Here is a 19,714-nt window from a genome sequence, read left to right as displayed (position 1 = left end):
GTGCATTCTCACCTCTGTGCTTCTGTCCGCGCCATTCCCTCTTCCTGCTCAGCTCCATGTGTCCAAATCTTTCCTGTCCTGAAGCTCCATGTCAAATGCCACCTCCACAGGGAATCTTTCTCACTGACCCTAATTCTAAACAATCTCTCCCTAGAAGGATCCCTCAGGCACTTTCCTTTATACCTCTCTTATCACATTTGAACCCAGCTGCCTGCGGAGGGTCAATGCAGGGTGTTGTGTGTTTTTTTTTTGTTTTTTTTTTTTGTCATTTTTTCGTGACCGGCACTCAGCCAGTGAGTGCACTGGTCATTCCTATATAGGATCCGAACCTGCGGCGGGAGCGTCGCCGCGCTCCCAGCGCAGCACTCTATCGAGTGCGCCACGGGCTTGGCCCGCTTGTGTGTTTGTTTTTAAAGTGTCAGCCTCTGCTGGAACTTCTCTGACTGGGTGGACACAAGAACACAAGAAGTCACCCTGAAGCAGATCTTCAGTGCTCTTCTCTGAAACCTTGGTTGGCCCTCCCTACCTGGCTATGCAAATGTGAAAGCAGCAGCCCCCCATTGCCCTAAGGGAATGGTAGTAGAGGACCTTTGGGGATCTGACAGAGGCTGCCCCTCCCAATATTCTCCCTACACAGAACTGGTCTCAGAAAATATGAGGGGCAAATTTGTCCAGGGGTCAAGAAGACTCCTGAGAAGGTAGGAACCTGGTTCCCTCCCTCTCCTCTAAGGCTGACATTGTTAGAACTCCTCATTCCCCAGAGAGCTGGCACAACAGACAGTGATGCTCCAAGGGGAACTCACCAGAGGTCAGGGTCAGGGGTAGGCAGGAGGGTTTGGACTTATGACCTGGCTTAACACCAGCCCACAAATCCATGGACAAGTCCATGGCTTAGGCAGGAAACTTCGAGGGTCCAGCACCCCCAGCAGGGTGGGGAGGCTCTGGAAACAGTGGCCAGAGTAAGGATTAAAAGCAGAAGCCCCCAGAGCCTGCACACAGGGTCCTGCATAGTAGCTCCACAGTTATGGTGGTGCAGACTGAGTGGCACCAATTTCCCTCCAAGGTGCCACGACATCAGAAAACTGGGGCCAGCTACTGGGTGAGTGGAGCCCCAGGTCTCTCCCTTTCTTTTTTTTTTTTTTTTTTTGTCTTTTTCGTGACCGGTACTCAGCCATTGAGTGCACCGGCCATTCCTATATAGGATCCGAACCCGCGGCGGGATCGTCGCTGCGCTCCCAGCGCCGCACTCTCCCGAGTGCGCCACGGGCTCGGCCCCAGGTCTCTCCCTTTCTGCCTGGCATTTGGAAGTGGAGCTTAAGTGTGGAGTGAACCTTGGGGTCTTCAGACAATTTGGGTTTGAAGCAGGCAGAGGAGGACTATGCTAGAGTTCTTACTAAACAAGGCATGTAGGGCATGTAGGCACTTGAGCAGTTAACTGGGGAAAGAAGAAATACAGCCACAGTTCCAGCCAGAACAGTGAAGCGGCTCACACCAGCAGCACACTCAGCACAGGCCGCCCTGTTTTAAATTAGGGTTGGGGCTCTGCCATTAGACAAAGAGTGTTAGAAATGGAGCACACTTTCCCCTATAATATTTTGCACTGCACTAGGTATATGATAAATTTCGGTTGGAAGGAAGGAAGGTCTGGGAGGCTAGAGAGTAGGGAGCTGTAGCTTGCAGCTGGACTAATAAAGGCAGGCTTCCTGGCACAGGTGGCTGTGAGGGTCCTGAAGGAGGAGCAGCATGCTGGAGGATCATTTGAGTCTAAGCGTTCCTGGAAACTGTCCTTTACAGGCCCAGAGCCCCCATGTCAGGGGCTAGGTTCTCACAGGAGCCAGCCCTGTGCTCCCTCTCCCGCTTCTTGATCTCAGCCTTCCAGAAATTCTATCATTTGGGAGGTCATATTTAAGGAAAACACTACAGGAATATCTCACTTTTGTGAAGTTCACACAATATCCCAAAGACATAACACCTGTTGAACACATTGCCCCTCCCAGGACTCCGAGGCAAGCTTCCTCAGCTTCTGCCACAGAATCCTCTGCCCTCCCCCACCCCAGCCTCGCCTCTACTCTCCTCCTGGCCCAGCTGGCTTGCTTGGAAGCCCCACTAGCTGGAGGCAGCTGGGCAGCTGCTGCTAAAGTCTCTTGGACCAAGAGTCGAGCTGACCTGAAAGGCAAAGACATCCTTGATCAGAGTCTCCCCAAACACAAAGCTGGAGCCAGCCTCGGTGTAGCTCAGGAAGATCTGAAAGGAAAAAACAAAACAAAAACATGGTGTGAGGCTAAGAAGAGTGGAGGGAGGGAACAGTGGCCAGAGAAGCAGATGGAGCTGAGCTGGAGGGGCCGCGTGCCCTCCCACTGCCCATGGCCCTGGCGGGAGAGAGGGTGCCAAGGGCCCAGGCAGGTTGGCCCAGGGACGTGGCCCCCAGGCCCTTATTAGGAGGCCCCACCTGGCAACGTGCATTAAAGCCACAATCGTGGGTGCATCAATTCTGAGCACATTCTGCAGAGACCCCTTTATGATCAATTTTAAAGAAATATTCTGAGATGAGTGTTCTTAGGAAAATAAAGAGAAGATGGAAGAAGCAAGACCGTGAGAGGTGTGGAGAAGGTGGTCACAGGTGGAGCCTTTGTGTCTGCCCAGTCCCCTGGCAACCCACAGCACAACCTCTGCTCATCTTGTCCCCATCCCAGGCTGATGGCCTTGGTGTTTGAGTCCAGCTGCACTTCTGCAGGACCTCTGTGTTTAGGTCCTGCATGTGCATTTGGACTGCAGGGACAAGACACTTTTCTTGTCCAGGCCTGAATGTTCTAATCTATAAAATGAAGACCTGACCAGAGTAGCAACTCCACAATACCCACACAGATGTTGTCAGCGAGGCCAGCAGGTGGGCACAGACTCCAGACATGCAGGGTCCCCTCCCCGCACCCTGCACAGAGCACAGGCAAATGCAAGGTGGTGAGAGGGAGGTGAGTAGAGGATTAACCCCGATAATTTCTATTTTAAAAAGTAAATCACGATTGTTGCACAATGTGCATGAGCTTAATGACACTTAAAAATGGTTAGAATGGTGAATGCTCTGTAATGTACATTTTACCACAATAAACACCAATAGTGTTAAATTCAGTAAACATTACTTTTAAACATACACAGACACACACACTAAGTAAATTACTTGCAGTTTTTTCCAGCGCTTTTAACTATAATAAGTTCCAAATCACTGATGACCACCACAGGCCATGTGCCATGGTGTCCAGGTGCCCTCAGGAACTCCCTGTCTGGGATTCTCCTCCTTAGGACGACTCTGTCAGGGCCGGGGCCCAGACCTGAGGGAAGCAGCCGCTGAACCACCCAGCCCCCGGCTGCCCACCTGGTCTGGCCCCCAGTCCACCCCCTCCTCCTGGTCCTGAGCCCTCTCTATGCCTCACCGCCCACCTTCCCCCTGCTGAGTGGCTTCTCCCCATTCCCTGGCATCCTAAGATACTCTGGGCAGCCAGGCCCCATGTACACACCTGGATCTGGTCACCCAGCCACTGGAACGCATTAAATCCTGGTTCTGTTCTGATGACAAAGAGTCCAAGTGCAAACTGCATCCCAAGGCCCCAGGACACGGCCCGCCAGGACACCTGCCATGCAACAGAAAGGTCCTGGTAAGCCCAGCTTCCTAGGGGAACAGGGTGGGAGCAAGGGCGGAGGGCACAGGGCTGCTGAGGGGCAATGGGAGCTTTGGCCTGTCTGTAGGCTAGGGCTGGACCCAGTCAGAGCCATGGGCCTGCTGCTGATGGTCACACACTCCCTCAGATTCAGAATAAGTCATGCTCTTGGCAGCAATGGGCCTGGGGCAGTGGCCAGGGGAGGGGCCAGATTCTAACCAAGGACCCACAAGAAACTTGGCCAGTCCTTGAGCGTGCCATGGCACTTAGTCCCTGGGTCATCACTGAGTGGGGGGGAGACAGAATTGTGGCCTGGAGGTCTGGCCTCAGGGCTTGAGTACAAACCTGCTCACGGCCCAGCTACTCTCTAGCTCAGAGTAACCTCAGTCTACCTGAACCTCCGCCATCTCTCCTCCACAGGCAGGGCTCCCAGCCACCCCAACCCCCACTCCCTCGATGGCCCACCCCAGCAATGGAGAGCTGGGATTTTTAGGACTACTGTTCCTTCTCAGCACGTAGTGACTCCTCAGCAGTGATTCCCAAGCTTAGGCATGCATCAGAACCTCCTGGGAGGCTCAGCTGTCGCCTGGGTATGGTAGTGGCCACGGTATGAAACAGAGAGGGGTCCGGATACCATGGAGTGGTTGCTTGGCCATGGAGGCAGAGAGACAGAAGAGTCCCTCTGCCCAATCCACCAGGGCCAGCCGGGGGCATGCAGGCCTAGTCCTCTGAATGGGCAGATGGTCACTTTGGTGTGCATCAGAATGACCTGAGGGCTTGCTGAATGAAGATTGCTGGGCCTCAGCCCTGAACTTCTGACTCAGTAGGCCTGGGATGGAGCCTAAGAATGCTCATTTCTAACAAGTTCTCAGCAATACTGATGCAGCAGGGCTGAGCAGCAGACTTTGAGAACCACCATTTTAAGCTAATGATTCTAAGAAACCCTTGGCTCCTCAGGCAGACTCTGGAGCTCCGGCTCCATGTTTTACAGAGGTGAGGAGGGGAATCCTGAGCTTACAGACCTGAGGACTGGGCTTGGATTTACCAAGGGAAAAAAATGCCCCTGATGGTCTCTGAATCTGGAGAGACAACCAGCCAGGTCTCTCCAGGCAGCACCCCCTGCCCTGTTGGGGAGTCTGAGGACCATACTAAGAGAGGTAATGACCTACTACGGGTCTCTAGTCCTGCAGCCTCCTCACCAGCCTCACAGGGAGCCTGTCTTGATACACCCAGGTCTTCTCCAGGCTCTGAGCCTCTGGGGCTCTCCCAACAGGAGCATCTGCCCCTACCCCAGCTCCCAGCTCCCAGCCCCAGCCTAGGGGCAGAAGAGAGAATCATCCACTCTTGCTTCCAGCCCTGGGCCTGACAACTAAGCACTCACTGCACAGTGATGCTTCGAGCAAGCAAAGAGGACAGTGATGAACACGCAGATTCCTGCAAAGGAGATCAGCTGCTCAGGCCGCTGGGAGGTGTCCAGAGACAGCCACAGGACCAGGACCAGGAAGGCAGCGAGCGCTAGACTCCTGTGGGGGAGAGGCAGAAAGCTGTCATCCTCAGCATTCCCCGTGCCACACGCACACAACAGCACCCGGGGGCTCAGAGGAAGGGTGCCTGGGTCTGGGAGGAGGAGAGAGAGCATAGCACAGGGGAGAAAGAGCACAAGCTCTGGATCTATTTGCTAGGAAGTGCCAATCTAGCTGTGTGACCTCAGGCAGACCACTAGCCATTTTGAGTCTAGTTTCCTCATTGGGTCAAATGAAGATAAAGACTCCCCCATTTCTCAAGGTTGCTGAGAGGATTAAATAAGAGAATGTGTGTACTGAGCTTAGCACAGTGCCAAGTACATGGCTCCACCCAGGGACAGGAATTCTCACAACTGCTATGATGCTCAGCCCAGCCTCTGACCTTGGGGATGGGGGAGTGGGGTGATGTGCAGCCCAGGACTCAGTATTGTGGGCCATGGGCTCTGCCCCCAAATGCCTAGAAGCAATGTCAGTCCACGGCACTGAGCCAAGCACCTAAGACCAACGACTGGATCCAACCTTGACAGCAATACTTCCCTACCTGGGGCTGAGGTTTGCTTGTCCAGGAGGCAGCCTAAAGGGTGGGAGAGACCAGGTCCTGGCATCAGGTGCTCAAGGTCTAGCTCAGACCTGGACATCAACTCACTGGGTACTACTCACAACAGCTAATGTTTACTGGGCACCAGTTATGTGCCAGGTACTACGCCAAGCACTGAGAGACATACTGTTACTGTCCTCTTTTTTCTCTGTGAGGAAACTGAGGCACAGGGAGGTTAAATAACATGCCCAAGGACCCCCATCTAGAAAATGGCAGAGAGTGGGAAATCCTATCATGGTAATTGAAAGGTGGGGCCTTGAAGGGGTGATTGGATTGTAGCACCATGCTGCAGTGAATGAATTAATAATGGTGGTCAGGGGCGTGGTTCTGAGGGCTTTAAAGGAAGAGCACAAGAGAGGTTAGTCTCTCTTTCTGTCATTCTTGCCATGCAACACCCTGCACTGCTGTAAAGTCACCTCACCAGATGTGTTCCCTGGTCTATGGACTTCCCAGCCTCTGAAACTGTAAGGAATAAATTTTGTTTTCTTTATAAAATACCCAGCTCAGTGTATTTTTTTTATAAGCAACAGAAACAGACTAATGCAAGTATCATGCACAGTATTTTCACTACACTAAAAATCCTCTGTGCTCCACCAATTTATCCCTCCCCCCAGTCCCAACCTCTGATCTTTCTACTGTCATCATAGTTTTGCCTTTTCCAGAATGTCATATAATTAAAATCATACAGTATGTAGCTTTTTCATATTGTCTTCTTTCACTTAGTAACATGCATTTAAATTTCCTCCATGTCTTTTCATGGCTTTATAGCTCATTTCCTTTTAGCATTGAATAATATTCCATTGTCTGGGTGTACCGTAGTTTATTTATCCATTCACCTACTGAAGATCATCTTGATTTCTTCCAAGTTTTGCCAATTATAAATAAAGATGCTGTAAATATCCATGTGCAGGTTTTTGTTTTGTTATTGTCGTTGTTGTTTGGTGGCTGGCCAGTACGGGGATCCAAACACATGACCTTGGCGTTTGTTATCAGCACCACGCTCTAACCAAGTGAGCTCACCGGCCAAAGAACAGCTCACCTGTTCTTTGTTCCCTTTTTCTATTTTTCTACCATCTTTCAGGTTGACTATTTATTAGTGATTCTCCTTTTTTGACATGCCAGCTATAACTCTATGCTGAGTTATTTTAGTGGTTGCTTTAGCATTTATAGTATACATTTTAATTACAGTCTTTGTCACAATCTACCTTCATGCCATGCCATACTACTTCACATTATATAGTCTAAAAACCTTACAATATAATTTCATTTCTTCCTTCCAAGCCTTTGTGCTATTGTGATTTATTCTACATAGAATATAAACTCCACAATATGTTATAATTCTTGCTTTATAAGAATTGATTACATGTGAAGGAAATTTTTAATAGTCATTGTATTTACCCACGTAGTTACCACTTTTAGTGCTCTTCATTTCCTTATGTAGAACCAGGTTTCCATCTGGTATCATTTTCCTTCTGTTTGAAGAACTTCTTTTAACATTTCTTATAGTACAAATCTGCTTTTCTGTGTCTGAAAAATTATTCCAGCTTTTGTATGCCTGAAAAAGTTCTTATTTCCCCTTCTTTTTTAAAAAGATATTTCACTTTACAGAATTCTAGGTTGACAGGTTTTGGGGTTTCGTTGTTGTTTACTGTTCCACTATTTTCTCACCTGTTTTTGAAAAGAAATCTGCTAGTAATTCATATCTTTGTTACTCCGTACATGGCTTTTTTCTCTAGCTGTTTTTAAGATTTTCTCTTTATCATTGGTTTTAAGCAATTTAGTTATGAGGTACCTTGGTATAATCTTCATGTTTCTTGTACTTCTTGAATCTTTGAGTGTACAATCTTCATCAAATTTGTAATTTTTTTGGACATTATTTCTTTAAATATTCTTTCCGCCTTCTTTCTCCTTTGGAGACTTTAATTGAAGGTATATTTGCCCACTTGATGTTGTGCCGTGGTTAACTGATGTTCTTTTTGACTCTTTCAGGTTTTGTCCTTAAAGTTAGTTAGGCAGGGCCTGAGCAGCATTTATTCTAGGGTTATTTTTTTCCCTGCTACTGAACCAAGACCCTTCTTAGTACTTTAAACAATGCCCTGTGAATTATGAGGTTTTCCACTGTGACTGTTGGGAATAGACACTATTCCTGGTTCTATTTGATTCTAGGCACAATTCCCTCTAATCCTTTTGGGTGGTTCTTCCCTAGGCCTTGAGTAGTTTCCTCGTATGCATTTACTGATCAGAACTCAACCGGATTTTAGAGAAGGACTTTGTGCATACCTCTGGAGTTTTCTCTCTGCAGCTCTCTCTTCTCTGGTACTCTGTAATATGAACTCTAGCCACCTTGGCTTCCCTGGATTTCCAGCTCTGTCTCTTCAACTCAGGGAATCTGCTCACCCCACCTCAGTTCCCCATCCCCATGCTCTGGCCTGGAAGCTGTCCAGGCAGTAAACTGAGATGATCATAGGGCTCGCCCCATTTGTTTCCTGTTTCTCAAGGATCACTGTCTTTTGTTGCCTGATGTCCAATGTCTTAGGAGCTCTTGTTTTCTATATTGTTACTGTTTTTCAGTTGTTGAAAGTCACAGGTAAACGTGGTCTCTGTTACTCCATCTTGACTGGAAGCCAAAATAAAATGTATGTATTTTCTTAACAGCTTTATTGAGACAAAATTTACATACCATACAATTCACCCATGATTTTCAGTATAGTCACAGATTCATGCAACCATTACCACAATTTTAGAACATTTTCATCAGCTCAATCCTCCCATCCACCCCAGCCCTAGGCAATCACTAATCTACTCTCTGTCTCTATAGATTTGCCCATTCTGGACATGTCATACAAGCAGAATCATGCAGTACGTGGTTCTTCACAACTGGCTTATTTCGCTTAGCATAATGTTCTCAGAATTCATCATTATTGTAGTACTTATCAGTGTTACATTCCTTTTTATGCCCAAATCATGTTTCATTGCATGTTTTTTTTTTCCTTCACCCATTTTTCAGTTGATGGAAATTTGGGTTTTTCTACTTTTTTGCTATTATGAACAGTGCCATATGAACATCTTGCACAAGTTTTTGTATGGACATGTATTTTCATTCCTCTTAGGTATATACCTATGAGTGGAAGCTCTAGATCATATGATAACTCCATGTGTAACATTTTAATAAACTGCTTAACTGTTTTCTAAAGCAGCTGCACCACTTTACATTCCCACCACCAGTATATGAGGGTTTCTATTTCTTCATGTCTGCACCAATATTTGTTATTCTCTGTCTTTTTGATTATAGCTATCCAAGTGGGTGTGAAGTGGTATCTCATTGCGGCTCTGATTTGAATTTCCATGATGGCTAGTGATACTGATCACGTTTTCATGTGCTTGTTAGCTATTTGTATATCTTCAGAGAAATGTCTATTCAAATCCTTTTACCATTTTTCAATTGGGTTATTTGTCTTTTTATTGTTGAGTTGTAGTTCTGGATACAAGTCCCTTATCAGATATATGATTTGCAAATATTTTCTCCCATTCTGTGGGTTGCCTTTTTGCTTTCTTGATGGTGTCCTTTGAATCAAAAAGTTTTTAGTTTTTATGAAGTTCAATTTATCTGCATGTAGTTTTAAAAGGGAACTTTATATCAATCCCTCAAATGAAAAACCATTATCAATGACTTGTCATAAATAGAAGACCATTGTAAAAATAAATCCTTTTACAAATCTGTTTAATAAAGAGAAGGCAAATATAAAAATAAATATATTTATAAGTAAAATTTTAAATATGTTCATCCATTGACTGGCTCAGATCCATTTGCTGTGGTAAATGGATCTCACTTTGGAAAACATCACTGTGCCCTGCACCACCCTGACTTAGTCATTGAATATCTTTGGTAATCAGTTTCTTCATCAACAAAATAAGTACTGAAATAGGTTGGTGTTCTTCAGACTTTTTTTTAAATCATAGAAACCTTTTCTTCCAGCTAAATTTTTTGCAAACTTTTGTTTATAAAACACATACATTTAGAGCTGCCTGGTGGAAATGGGGAGAGGGGAGGTCTGATGTTCCCTTCCCCAACCTCGCTCCCCTGCCCTATGACATCTCCACAGTTCCCAGAGCTCTAAGAATCCAGTTTGAAAACGAAGGGATCCCAAACTGTTGTCCAGGGACATGTTGGCTTCTTCAGAATCCGCTGGGGGCTCACTAAAAATATTGGAACATAGACCCCAATCTAGCCTGCTGAAGAGGTCTCCAGGGGTGGTCCCTGGCAGCTATATGTCTTGCACATGCCCAGGTGATCTGATGGCAGGCACTGATATGCACCCTCCCCATTTGGATGGGCTGGCACGTCTGAATGTACGGAACTGTTGAGTCCTGTTCTCAGTGTTCATAATCACCTGTTGTAACTGGGGCAAAGAACCACAAAGATGGCTGCTTCCTTTGAAATCACCCAGCAAATCCTGCCATGGGCCCCCAGAAGGTAAGCAGGGTGGGGCGTGTTCCCCATGACACAGGAGCCCTCCCCTCTGGAGGGACAAGAGCTGAGTCCCTCCTCCTTCAGCCCTGCTGTGACCCCTCAGCCAATGTGCCCTCCCCCTGCCCTGTCGCAGGTCTTGCGCTCACTCACCTCTTAAACCAGAGGTTCAGGCGGGAATGGCCATGAAGCTTGATACACCTCCTCAGCCTTGGCCCCAGAAGCCTCTTCAGCTGGCTATAGACCAGAAAGACCAGGACCACACAGGTGAGGGCAAACAGTGCCAGGGCCCTCTGGAAATCCAGGAGGCAGGCAGTAAGCAGGAAGGCAGCGTACGCTGGGGGATGAGACAGAGAAAGGGGTCAGCGATGGTGATACCACCTTCCAGGCCCCTGCAGCCCTACCCACGGAATCCACCTTACCCCACCCAGAGCGTGGAGGGCAGGAAAGTCACCCAACCTCTCTGAGCCTCAGTTTCCTCATCTGGAAATGAGAACAATCACCTCTACTGTGTCGAAAGGGTGTTACAAGTTAACTGGCAGAATGGGAGTGAAAGGGCTTTGCGAACTGTACAGTGCTGACCAAACGCAAGGGGAGAGATGCGTGAGGAGGCTGTGAAGCAGGATAGCACGAATCTCTGGGCATCACTGGAGCAACTGCTGTGGCCCAGGGCCATGCCAGGTCCCATGAGGGACGGAGATGAAAATTCGGTTCCTCCATGAAGGAGATCACATGCCGGGACTCTGTTCTGAAATATTAATCAATGACCATTTTCTTCCTGGAATTTCCTTTCTGTCCTTTGAACAGCTGAACCCAGTCTGTGCTTACGTCTCCAGAAGGGAATGTGATGACAGATAGCAGAAGGGCAAATGTCTCTGCCTGGCATTCAAATTTCAAAATCCAGGGCCCTTAAAGGATGGAAAAGACTTATGGCCATGGATAAAAAATGTGGGATGAAACATTACAAGTAAATACAAGTCCCACCCCGCCACCTCTGCTTTCAGATTAGTCAGAGACCAAGGACACTGGGGGTCCCAAAGGAAGGGCCTGAGGCTGGCAATGTGGCCAAGGCCCAGGTGTGTTTGTGGCATAGCAGGCAGAGAAGCCCTGTACCTTGCTTCCTGGGTAGAGCCCAGAATGGCCCTGAGACTTCAGAGAGAGGAATGCTTGCATGGTGTGTGGGCAGGCAGAGCTGGAGAAAGCTTGTGAAGTATTCTGCACACCTCAGCAGGCCCCGAAGCAGCAGAGACGTCCCCAAGAGTGCATGGAAGAGGAGAGAGGTGGGAGGCCAGAGAGGGCCACAATGGAGAAAGAGGCATCTCCATGGCCACCTGCAAGGATGGAGAACCTAGGACCGCTTGGAGAAGTGGACAGGTCAGTAGACACTTGAAAGGTGATAGTGGATAAGCCCCCACAGGGCACCCTGGGAAAAGAGGCAAAGAGAGATTCCAAAGTGACAGAAATTAAGTTCCCATCACTCAGTGGAATGATAAAATTGAAATGGAAAAGAAGTCGAGTTATATAAAATAAAGTCACCTTTCTCTCACACCGCAGCTTGTGGGCTGGATTCCAAACTGTGTGAGTGGCATTTAGCCAGGAATGCAGGTACAGGTGACAAGAGCTCAAGTGGGGGAGAGCTGACTGGCAGAGGCACTGGGGTCCCAGGCGCTGAGCTCAGCACTTCATACGCACCTTGACAGTGAAACTCACGCCACTCCTACAAGGTCATGCTACAGTGATGTCCATTTAGAGAATGAGACATCTGAGGGACAAACACCCACAGGACATTGGACCAGGATTCAAATAAGTTCTGTTTGCCCTGGTGCCTGCGCTTTGTGGTTGGGACAGGCCAGGAAGGGTGGGAGGATGTGGGGAGGCCAAGATGGGGGCTCAGGGAAAGGAGGCAATGAAGAGGAATCCTCCAGGCAGGGCTCGAGGAGAACTGTGTCTTAGGGAGTATTTTTACCCATCGAGGATCCATTCACCCCTCTGTTGACAGAACTTTTCTTTTCCTTTTGGACACGCCTTCCCACCTCTTAGGACATGTGGTTCAGGGTGTCTGACCCACTTCGGGGGGGGGGGTGAGACCACCACAACCCCCTGGGTATAGGGCTTGGTTCAGGGATGGGCACATGAACTGAGCTGGGCCAATCAAAGAACTCCTTGGGACTCTGTCTGGAATGATGGGCAAGAGGCACACTCTTCTTCTGAGATTGGGGACACTAAGGCCATCATGGTAGTTTGATGGCACCAAGGCTGTCTTTGCACCCATGGAGATAGCCATCCTGAGGAAGCTATGGTTATCATTTATACACAAAGTGCTTAGAACATGAGCTTCGTTTCTCTATCATACCTAGTCCTAGAAAGTAGGGAAGGGCCGCACCATGAAAGATGTGACACAATAAAGACATTAAAGAGCCAGAGGAAATTGAAACAACCAAACATGGAGAAAGTCAATGCTGATCATTGCAAGGGATAACTTAACGATTGAGTTCCTGACAGCCGAGATAAACGTGGAAAGAGGATGAAAGAGATAATTTTCATTCTCTACTAGAAAGAATTCAATCATTTCTTCAAGAGAAACAAATCAGAGTCTGAGTGAAGGTGCTAGCAATGGGGAATGGAGAAGACCCTGGTTTCAGACCCTGACAAAGGAAGACTTTATTTACTGTCTCAGACACTCTATCTAGAAGGAAGCTGTGAGGGACCAAGAACCAACCCATCTCAGAAGATGACCCTGCTTTCAATTCATCAAGCAGACTGGGGCACCTGCTGTCACCTCTCTCACAGCTCTCTCCTCTCTCTAGCCACCTATGATGGTCTCTGCGTCAGCACCCATCCTCCCCTCTTCATCTCCATACTGACAGAATTATGAGCCCCCTCCTATGGAGACCTGCCCTCCACCTGGGCCTGGGAGCCCTTCTTCTCTGTGTCCAAGGGACCTTGCTCCATTAGTCGTCTCTTCATCTCCTATTCCTTCACATTTTTCCTACAAACTTCCCACTTCAGCTCATAAAAGTGGTCAAAATTCTCCCATCACAAGTCCATGCCCATTCTTGACACTTTATCACATACTACCCATTCATATCCCCTCCATGTTCTCATAAAAAATTTCTCCAAAGAGCTCTCTATACTTGCTGTCTACACCGCCTCACCTCCCATTCACTCCAACCCAGTTTTTGCACATACTCCCTAAGTCACCAATGACTTCTTTTCCCCTAAATCAATGGACATGGCTCAGTCTTTGTCCTGCTGGTCCTCTGCAGAGATGCTTTCCCTCCTTCTTGAAACTCTTTGTTCCCTTGGTGCTGTGGATTGAATGTCCCCCCAAACTCACTGAAACTCAATCCCCACTGTAACCAAGTTAAGAAAGTGGGAAATCGGGTCGAGCCCGTGGCGCACTCGGGATAGTGCAGCGCTGGGAGCGCGGCGATGCTCCCGCCCCGGGTTCAGATCCTATATAGGAATGGCCAGTACACTCACTGGCTGAGTGCCGGTCACGAAAAAGACAAAAAAAAAAAAAAAAAGTGGGAAATCTAATTATGGTAATTGAAAGTTCAGGCCTTTAAGAGGTGATTAGATTGTGAGGACTTTGCCCTAGTGAATGGATTAATCCATTGGTGGGTTAATAGTGGTCATGGGTGTGGTTATGATGGCTCTATAAGGAGAGGGAGTGAATTTAGCTCTCTCTTGCTCAGCCATTTTGCCATGTGTTATCTCACGTTGCTGAATAGTCACCACCACCAAGGCCCTCACCAGATGCACCCCCTGGATGTGGACTTCCCAGACTACGAACTGAAAGAAATAAATTCTATTTCTTTTTAAATTACCCAGTTTCAGGTATTCTGTTATAAGCAACAGAAAATGGACTAATACACTCAGCTTCTGTCACCCCTTTTAGTGCGGTGGTCCTCAGACTTCTCTCCTTGACCCACTTCTCAATTCATTCTCCAAGTGTGCCTGGGACACCTCCTCTTCCTCTGGATGGCCTGGCAGTGGTACCTCCAACACACTGTTCAAATCATACACCTCTCAGCCAAAACCACCTCCTCCATCTGGGTTCTCCAGCCATGTGGAGGACATCAACATCCACCCCACCACTAAGGAACCTGAGGCAGCCTTGATTCAGGGCCTCCTTCATCCTGCAGCACACCCCATCAGTTCCCAAGTTCAGCTGGAGTTGCTGTCCTAGGAATTCTCAAATCCACCCCATTCACCTGCCACAGTTTCATTCTCACACATGCACTATAGCCCCCAACGTCTCCTGCCCCCATCTTTCCTGCCCCTCTCTTCCAGGGTTCCACAATGTGAATTCAACCTGATACTTCTCTATTTAAATCTTCCAATGGCTCTCTCTGGTCTTGAAGGTAAAATCCAAGTCCCTGAGCATCCTCCCATCCCTGTCCACTCCCAACACCAAGCCTTCTCCTCCCCCACAGCTCCCGCCTCATCCTCTGGCACTGCTGTCTAGAACTTTACCCTCCGGACTTTATGGTCAGACACAAATCTTTATCAGAACCCATACCCTGCTGGGTTTCACTTTTGCTCCTGTGGCCCTCCTGCCTGGGGTGCCTTCTCACTCATTATTGTCCTTCTCCCGCACCTGGCTAACTCCTACTCAACCTGCGGGACTCAAATGTCACCTCCTCCTGGAAGTCCTCTCTGACTGCTCCTTGAAGGTTTATTGCCTTATGTGAGAATATTTGTTCCTCTCCCTTACCCATGAGGGAGTGCCTCAGGAACAAGACCTGTTCTGGCTTAACTGGTGCCCCAGTACCTGGCACAGGAGCTGGCCCTGAGTGGGCGCTCCACAAACATTTGTTGAATGATAGGGTAAGTGAATGAGGCTGCACTGAGACATGGATGGCAGGGGCAGGAGAGACTGTCTCCTGGGTGGGATTGGGCCCCAAGCTCACCAGTACAGAGCAGGCCTATGCAGATCCATCGAAAGAGCTGTGTGTGCTCCCTGCAGAAGCTTCTGGCTCTCAAGACTGGCTGCAGGCTCCTCCTGGGGAGAGGACCAGCAGGGTGCGTGAGTGGCTCCCTAGACTCCCAACCCAGTGAGGATCCTCAGCACCTCCAGGTGGCGGCCACTCAGGTATGTCCCCAGTAAAATGGCGACAGGTGGCAAGCCAGACACTGGCCTTGACACCCACAGGGCAGAAGAGCAACCCAGTCTAGAGCAAACTGAGAAATGGTTCAGGCCTTCCTTCCCCTGTGTCTACAGAAGCTGTGGCTTGCACCTGGAGCAGCACTTGCAGGTCCCACTACCCCAAGTGATAATCCTGCCTCCAGGGCTTGGAAGGGAATTAACTGATGAGGAAGAATCTTATCAACATACAGAAGTGCACACACGACAGTGGCTGCCTCCTCTCTCCTGTCATATGCCCACCTGACCATGAAGCAAGGTGAGAGGCTCCCAGCTCTGCATTTACTCCCTTGGGACCTGGGACACTTGTCATCTGAATCAGCAGCTCCTATTCTGAAGAGAGAATGTGTGAAGCAGCCATCTCTGCCCGGCTGCTGGCACACGCCCCCACTGCCTTCAGGCCCAGTACAAATGCCAGTTCTTGACTGGTCATTTGGTCCCTCATCTGTCCCTGGAGGAAAGGCTGGTACCTGAATAGCCTCTGGGGTCCCATAGGCTGAGCTTCTAGTAGTGTTCAGCCAGTGTTCACTAGAATTCAACCAGCAGCTGCTATTTTAAGGAGCCTCTCGTCTTTCTGTCTCCACCTCCCACCTCCTGGAGGGTGAGGGAGTCATTCTTCCCCAGTCCCCCACCCAGGCAGATAGATGAGATCTCTTCCCTACCGCCTCGCCCTGCCCTTCTAGCTTTTTGCAGCTCAGGATCTAGCCAATGAGGACCCCAGCAGGCCTGGCAGTCAGGAGGCAGAGATCTAGGCTCACGTCACACGCTTGCTGCCTATATGACATGGGCCAGTCCCTTTCCTTCTCTGGGTTTCTGCTTTCCCGTGTAAAATGAGGGGCCTGGCCCAGCCCAGGTGTTTTCAAACTGAGCCTCAAGGTTCCCCAAGGTGCCCCAGAGACTGTACAGGGCAGAAAGCAGAGGAGAGATGGAGAGGAAGGCCTGGCTGGTTCAGGGCCTTCTACCCAACTTCATCCAGAGCAGCCCCACAGTGCATATCAGGGTCCTTGATGAGATTTTGCTCTGGCTGCTTAAAAGCTATTGGGGAACAGGTGGGCTGGCTCACCTCTGAGGCAGAGGCCAACACAGCTCATTTGCCTGCAAATGTTGGCTAAAGTACATTGACTCCTACCTTCAACAAAGGTTGACAGTCTCCCCTCACCACACCTATCAGAAGGCAGGTTCCCCCTCATGTTTCCCAAGATGGCCTCTGCCACAGGCCAGTCCATGCCCTTCACAGATAATCACCTACCTTCCAAAGAAGGGCTTCGGTACCACCTCTCTCCAGCTCCTCCCGCCCTCTGCAGGGCTCCATTCACTGCCAGGGAGCTGGCCTTCCTCCTAAAGCCAGTAGGGAGCCGTCAGTGTCAGCCATCCTACCCATTATACAACTGGAGCTGAGGGGCCTGAAGAGCTGCGAGACCCTGGCTGCTACCCATGTGCCCACAGGCACCTCATAAGTGGACTGAGGTGGGGACTGGACTTTTGCACAGGAAGTAATTAGAGAGCTACTGAATTAAATTCTGTAAAGCATGCATTGAGCACCTACTATGTGCAGAGCTCTGTGCTAAACACATCCTGCCTTTAGGGACTCGTGGTCTACATGAGAGAAGAACACTTGTGACTCAGCTGTGGCTGGTTGGGGGCCAAGAGGAAACCTCTGAGGAAGGTCTAGGGCACCATTTACCCCACAGTCTATGGAGTTGTTTTGGTGAGGGGGTGGATATTCTTGCAGATGACAGTGTGAAATGTGCACCCTGGGGTACGCAAGGCAGTGAAGAGGAGGGGGCTTTGTCAGGGAGGCTGGGAGGACAGAGGGTGTCAACCTAGCCCTTTGAGGACAAGATCGTGAACTCCTTTAAAGGCTGAGATTTCCTCAGAGGCCCCACCCACACCCCCACCACCATCTGATTCCTCTTCTCGCCCTTTAGATCACAGCTCAAATGTCACTTCCTTTTTGGGAACTTCCCTGCCCTTTCAGGTTAGGACAGGCTATATTGGACATAGTAGGTGCTCAGTAAATGTTTGATGAGTGAAATAAAGGAGGCTGCTTCATGCTGAGGAGGCTGACACATTGGGGTTTCCTAACCATGCAAGCAAAGAGGTGAGGAGGAGGCCAAGACGGTGATGGGGAAGGGGACAAACCGGACTTTCCAAGAACTCAGCCCCCATGTTCTCCAGACCGTTGGCCATGGGTGTGAGAGAGATGGAGCCTCTTTGTCCTGCTGTGTCATTCTCCATGTGCCAGACCTTCCAACTGAAAGACAAAACCAGGGAGGCCCAAAGCTGAAAGGAGAGGGCCAGGCAGGGCCCAGACTAGGGGTCTGCGGACCAGAAGTGAGTGCAAGAAGGGGTGCTCTTCCATGTGCCAGGAAGCCCAGGCCGTCGCCCCCAGGCACAAGGAGGGCTGAGCCCTGGGATGCATGGCCCCCAGGCAGGGTCTGGCCCTCACTTCTGATGCTGGGAGAGGCAAGTCCTTATAAGCTGTGGGAGTTCCAGGCAGAAACAGCAAATTCTGCCCACTTCATAGGGAAGGAAAGTAAAGAATTGTGTACAGCACGTGCATATACCTGCGACAGGCATTTTTCTGAAGAGAGGCCCTAGCTTTCATCACTCCCCACAACAGGTTAAACCACTGCCATTGGTGATATCTTTGTTGTAATATACTTTCTCACCTCTAAAAGGTGGAGATAAAACATCCTGTAGACGTCATTCCAGTCCCCAGATCCAACTATACCTGAAGTCGTTCCTACCCCTGGACTTTTCCATTACAAGAGCCAATAGAAGTAGTTCCTTTTTTGCTGAGAATCAGTTTATAGGCTTAAGCTCATTGGTAAATAAGAGTCCTAACTAAGACCCCCTTTCTCTCCACTCCTGCTTCCTCTCTTTTTCCTCTTCTTAGGGATCACTCTACCCAAACCCCAGCCTGGGAAAGCTGATATACACAGAGACACGTGCACAGGTGGAAAGCCCAGCCACCTGTGCACACACAGACACACAGCTGCACAGATAGAGGCAGGAGTCTATACCTACTCACATATTTGTGGTGAACGGGGAGAGATGCGAGCACACGTTTCTGTGGGACAAGCTGTGTCCAATCTCCTTGCGCTTTGGCCTGGCTTCTCATATCAGTGGAAATTCGTGGGCAGAGTCCAGCGTTGGAGTAGGCTGGGCCTCCCACCCAGCTCTGCCCAGTACCTCCCCAGAGATCAGGGCCACAGCCAGGGCGGGGACCCCAACCCTCCCTCAGGAAAAAGGGGATGGAGGGGAGTGGGCCCACCCTAGGTCTGGCCCGCCCCAGCTTTGCCCTCTAGCTGCTGCTCCCCTCCTGAGATGCCCTCCTCTCCATTCTCCCCAGTTCCCAAACTGACTGCTTCCAGGCCTCGCTCCAGGCCACCTCTTCCAGGAAGCCGCCTTAGTGATCTCTCTCCCCACCTCCCCACGTCCCCTCCTGTGGCCTCCTTTCCATACCACCTGCACCATTCAGTTTTTTGCATTTTATCTTTTATTTTGCATCTTATTCAGCCTCCCTTTCTCACTGGATCAGTAATTATTATAACAGCAACCTATTTTCCTAAGCTTGAAGATAAAGAAAGCAGTATAGCTGTCACAAATAGTAAAAATATTTAAGGTCTAAGCACAGATACAGTCACGAAAACAAAACAAAACTGCTCAACGGCCCCATTTGTTTCATCTTTTTAAAAAACTAATGCCTAAGCAACCGTGTGCAAAGTCAAGGAACAAACGCTTTAGTATTTCAATCCTCAGACTAAACATTAAACTTATCTAACAGGATTGGCAACATCTCTTTAATAATTAATGGTGCGCACTCAGGAGAAAATCCTTTATGATGCAGAAATACTTCCTGGTAACACAAAGTGCAGGGTTACCCGCATATGCTGGTTGTTTTGGAAGTCTGGAGGGGATGGGGGATGGAGGGCACACTTCTCTTTGAAACATCACTTTTTTTTTGTCTGTCATTCTAATTAGCAAAACATTACATGTATGTTGTTAAACATTTAAACGTTATAAAAATATACAGAATACAGAAAGTTAACTTAGTTTAAACTTTGATTTTGTTTTTGTTTGTTTGTTTTTTGGCAGCTGGCTGGTACAGGGATCAAACCCTGGACTTTGGTGTCATCAGCACCATGTTCTATAACCAACTAAGCTACCCGGCCAGCCCAGAATACAAGAAGTTAAAATCCCTCTAATCTGAGTTCTCCGGGGATGACCCCTACTGAGTTTGTGGCATTTTTCTCCACTTTTTTTCTAAGTGTATACTATTTTATGTTATTCATTTTCCAATAGAGGATCATATTATAT

The 19,714-nt window shown here is 48.8% G+C and overlaps 1 protein-coding gene across 2 annotated transcripts in view; it reads right to left on the bottom strand.

The window, feature by feature from the left end:
• SLC28A1 (solute carrier family 28 member 1) overlaps nt 1–17,639 on the bottom strand; it is a 40,339-nt gene extending 22,700 nt beyond the window's left edge. For both annotated transcript variants that reach the window (XM_063090642.1, XM_063090643.1), the window contains exons 1-7: nt 17,534–17,639; nt 16,641–16,729; nt 15,159–15,250; nt 10,396–10,579; nt 5,035–5,176; nt 3,513–3,626; nt 2,167–2,244 (exon numbers count right to left, since the gene is read on the bottom strand). In XM_063090642.1, the coding sequence (XP_062946712.1) occupies nt 2,167–2,244; nt 3,513–3,626; nt 5,035–5,176; nt 10,396–10,579; nt 15,159–15,250; nt 16,641–16,729; nt 17,534–17,629 (795 nt within the window). In that variant the 5' untranslated portion in view covers nt 17,630–17,639. The remainder of the gene's footprint in view (nt 1–2,166; nt 2,245–3,512; nt 3,627–5,034; nt 5,177–10,395; nt 10,580–15,158; nt 15,251–16,640; nt 16,730–17,533) is intronic.
• Between the last annotated feature and the right edge of the window lie 2,075 nt (nt 17,640–19,714).

Source organism: Cynocephalus volans, chromosome 3 (assembly GCF_027409185.1).
Source record: "Cynocephalus volans isolate mCynVol1 chromosome 3, mCynVol1.pri, whole genome shotgun sequence".
Taxonomy (NCBI): domain Eukaryota; kingdom Metazoa; phylum Chordata; class Mammalia; order Dermoptera; family Cynocephalidae; genus Cynocephalus; species Cynocephalus volans.
Note: the sequence above shows the minus strand (reverse complement) of the source record. Positions and strands in the feature narration are given on the sequence as shown.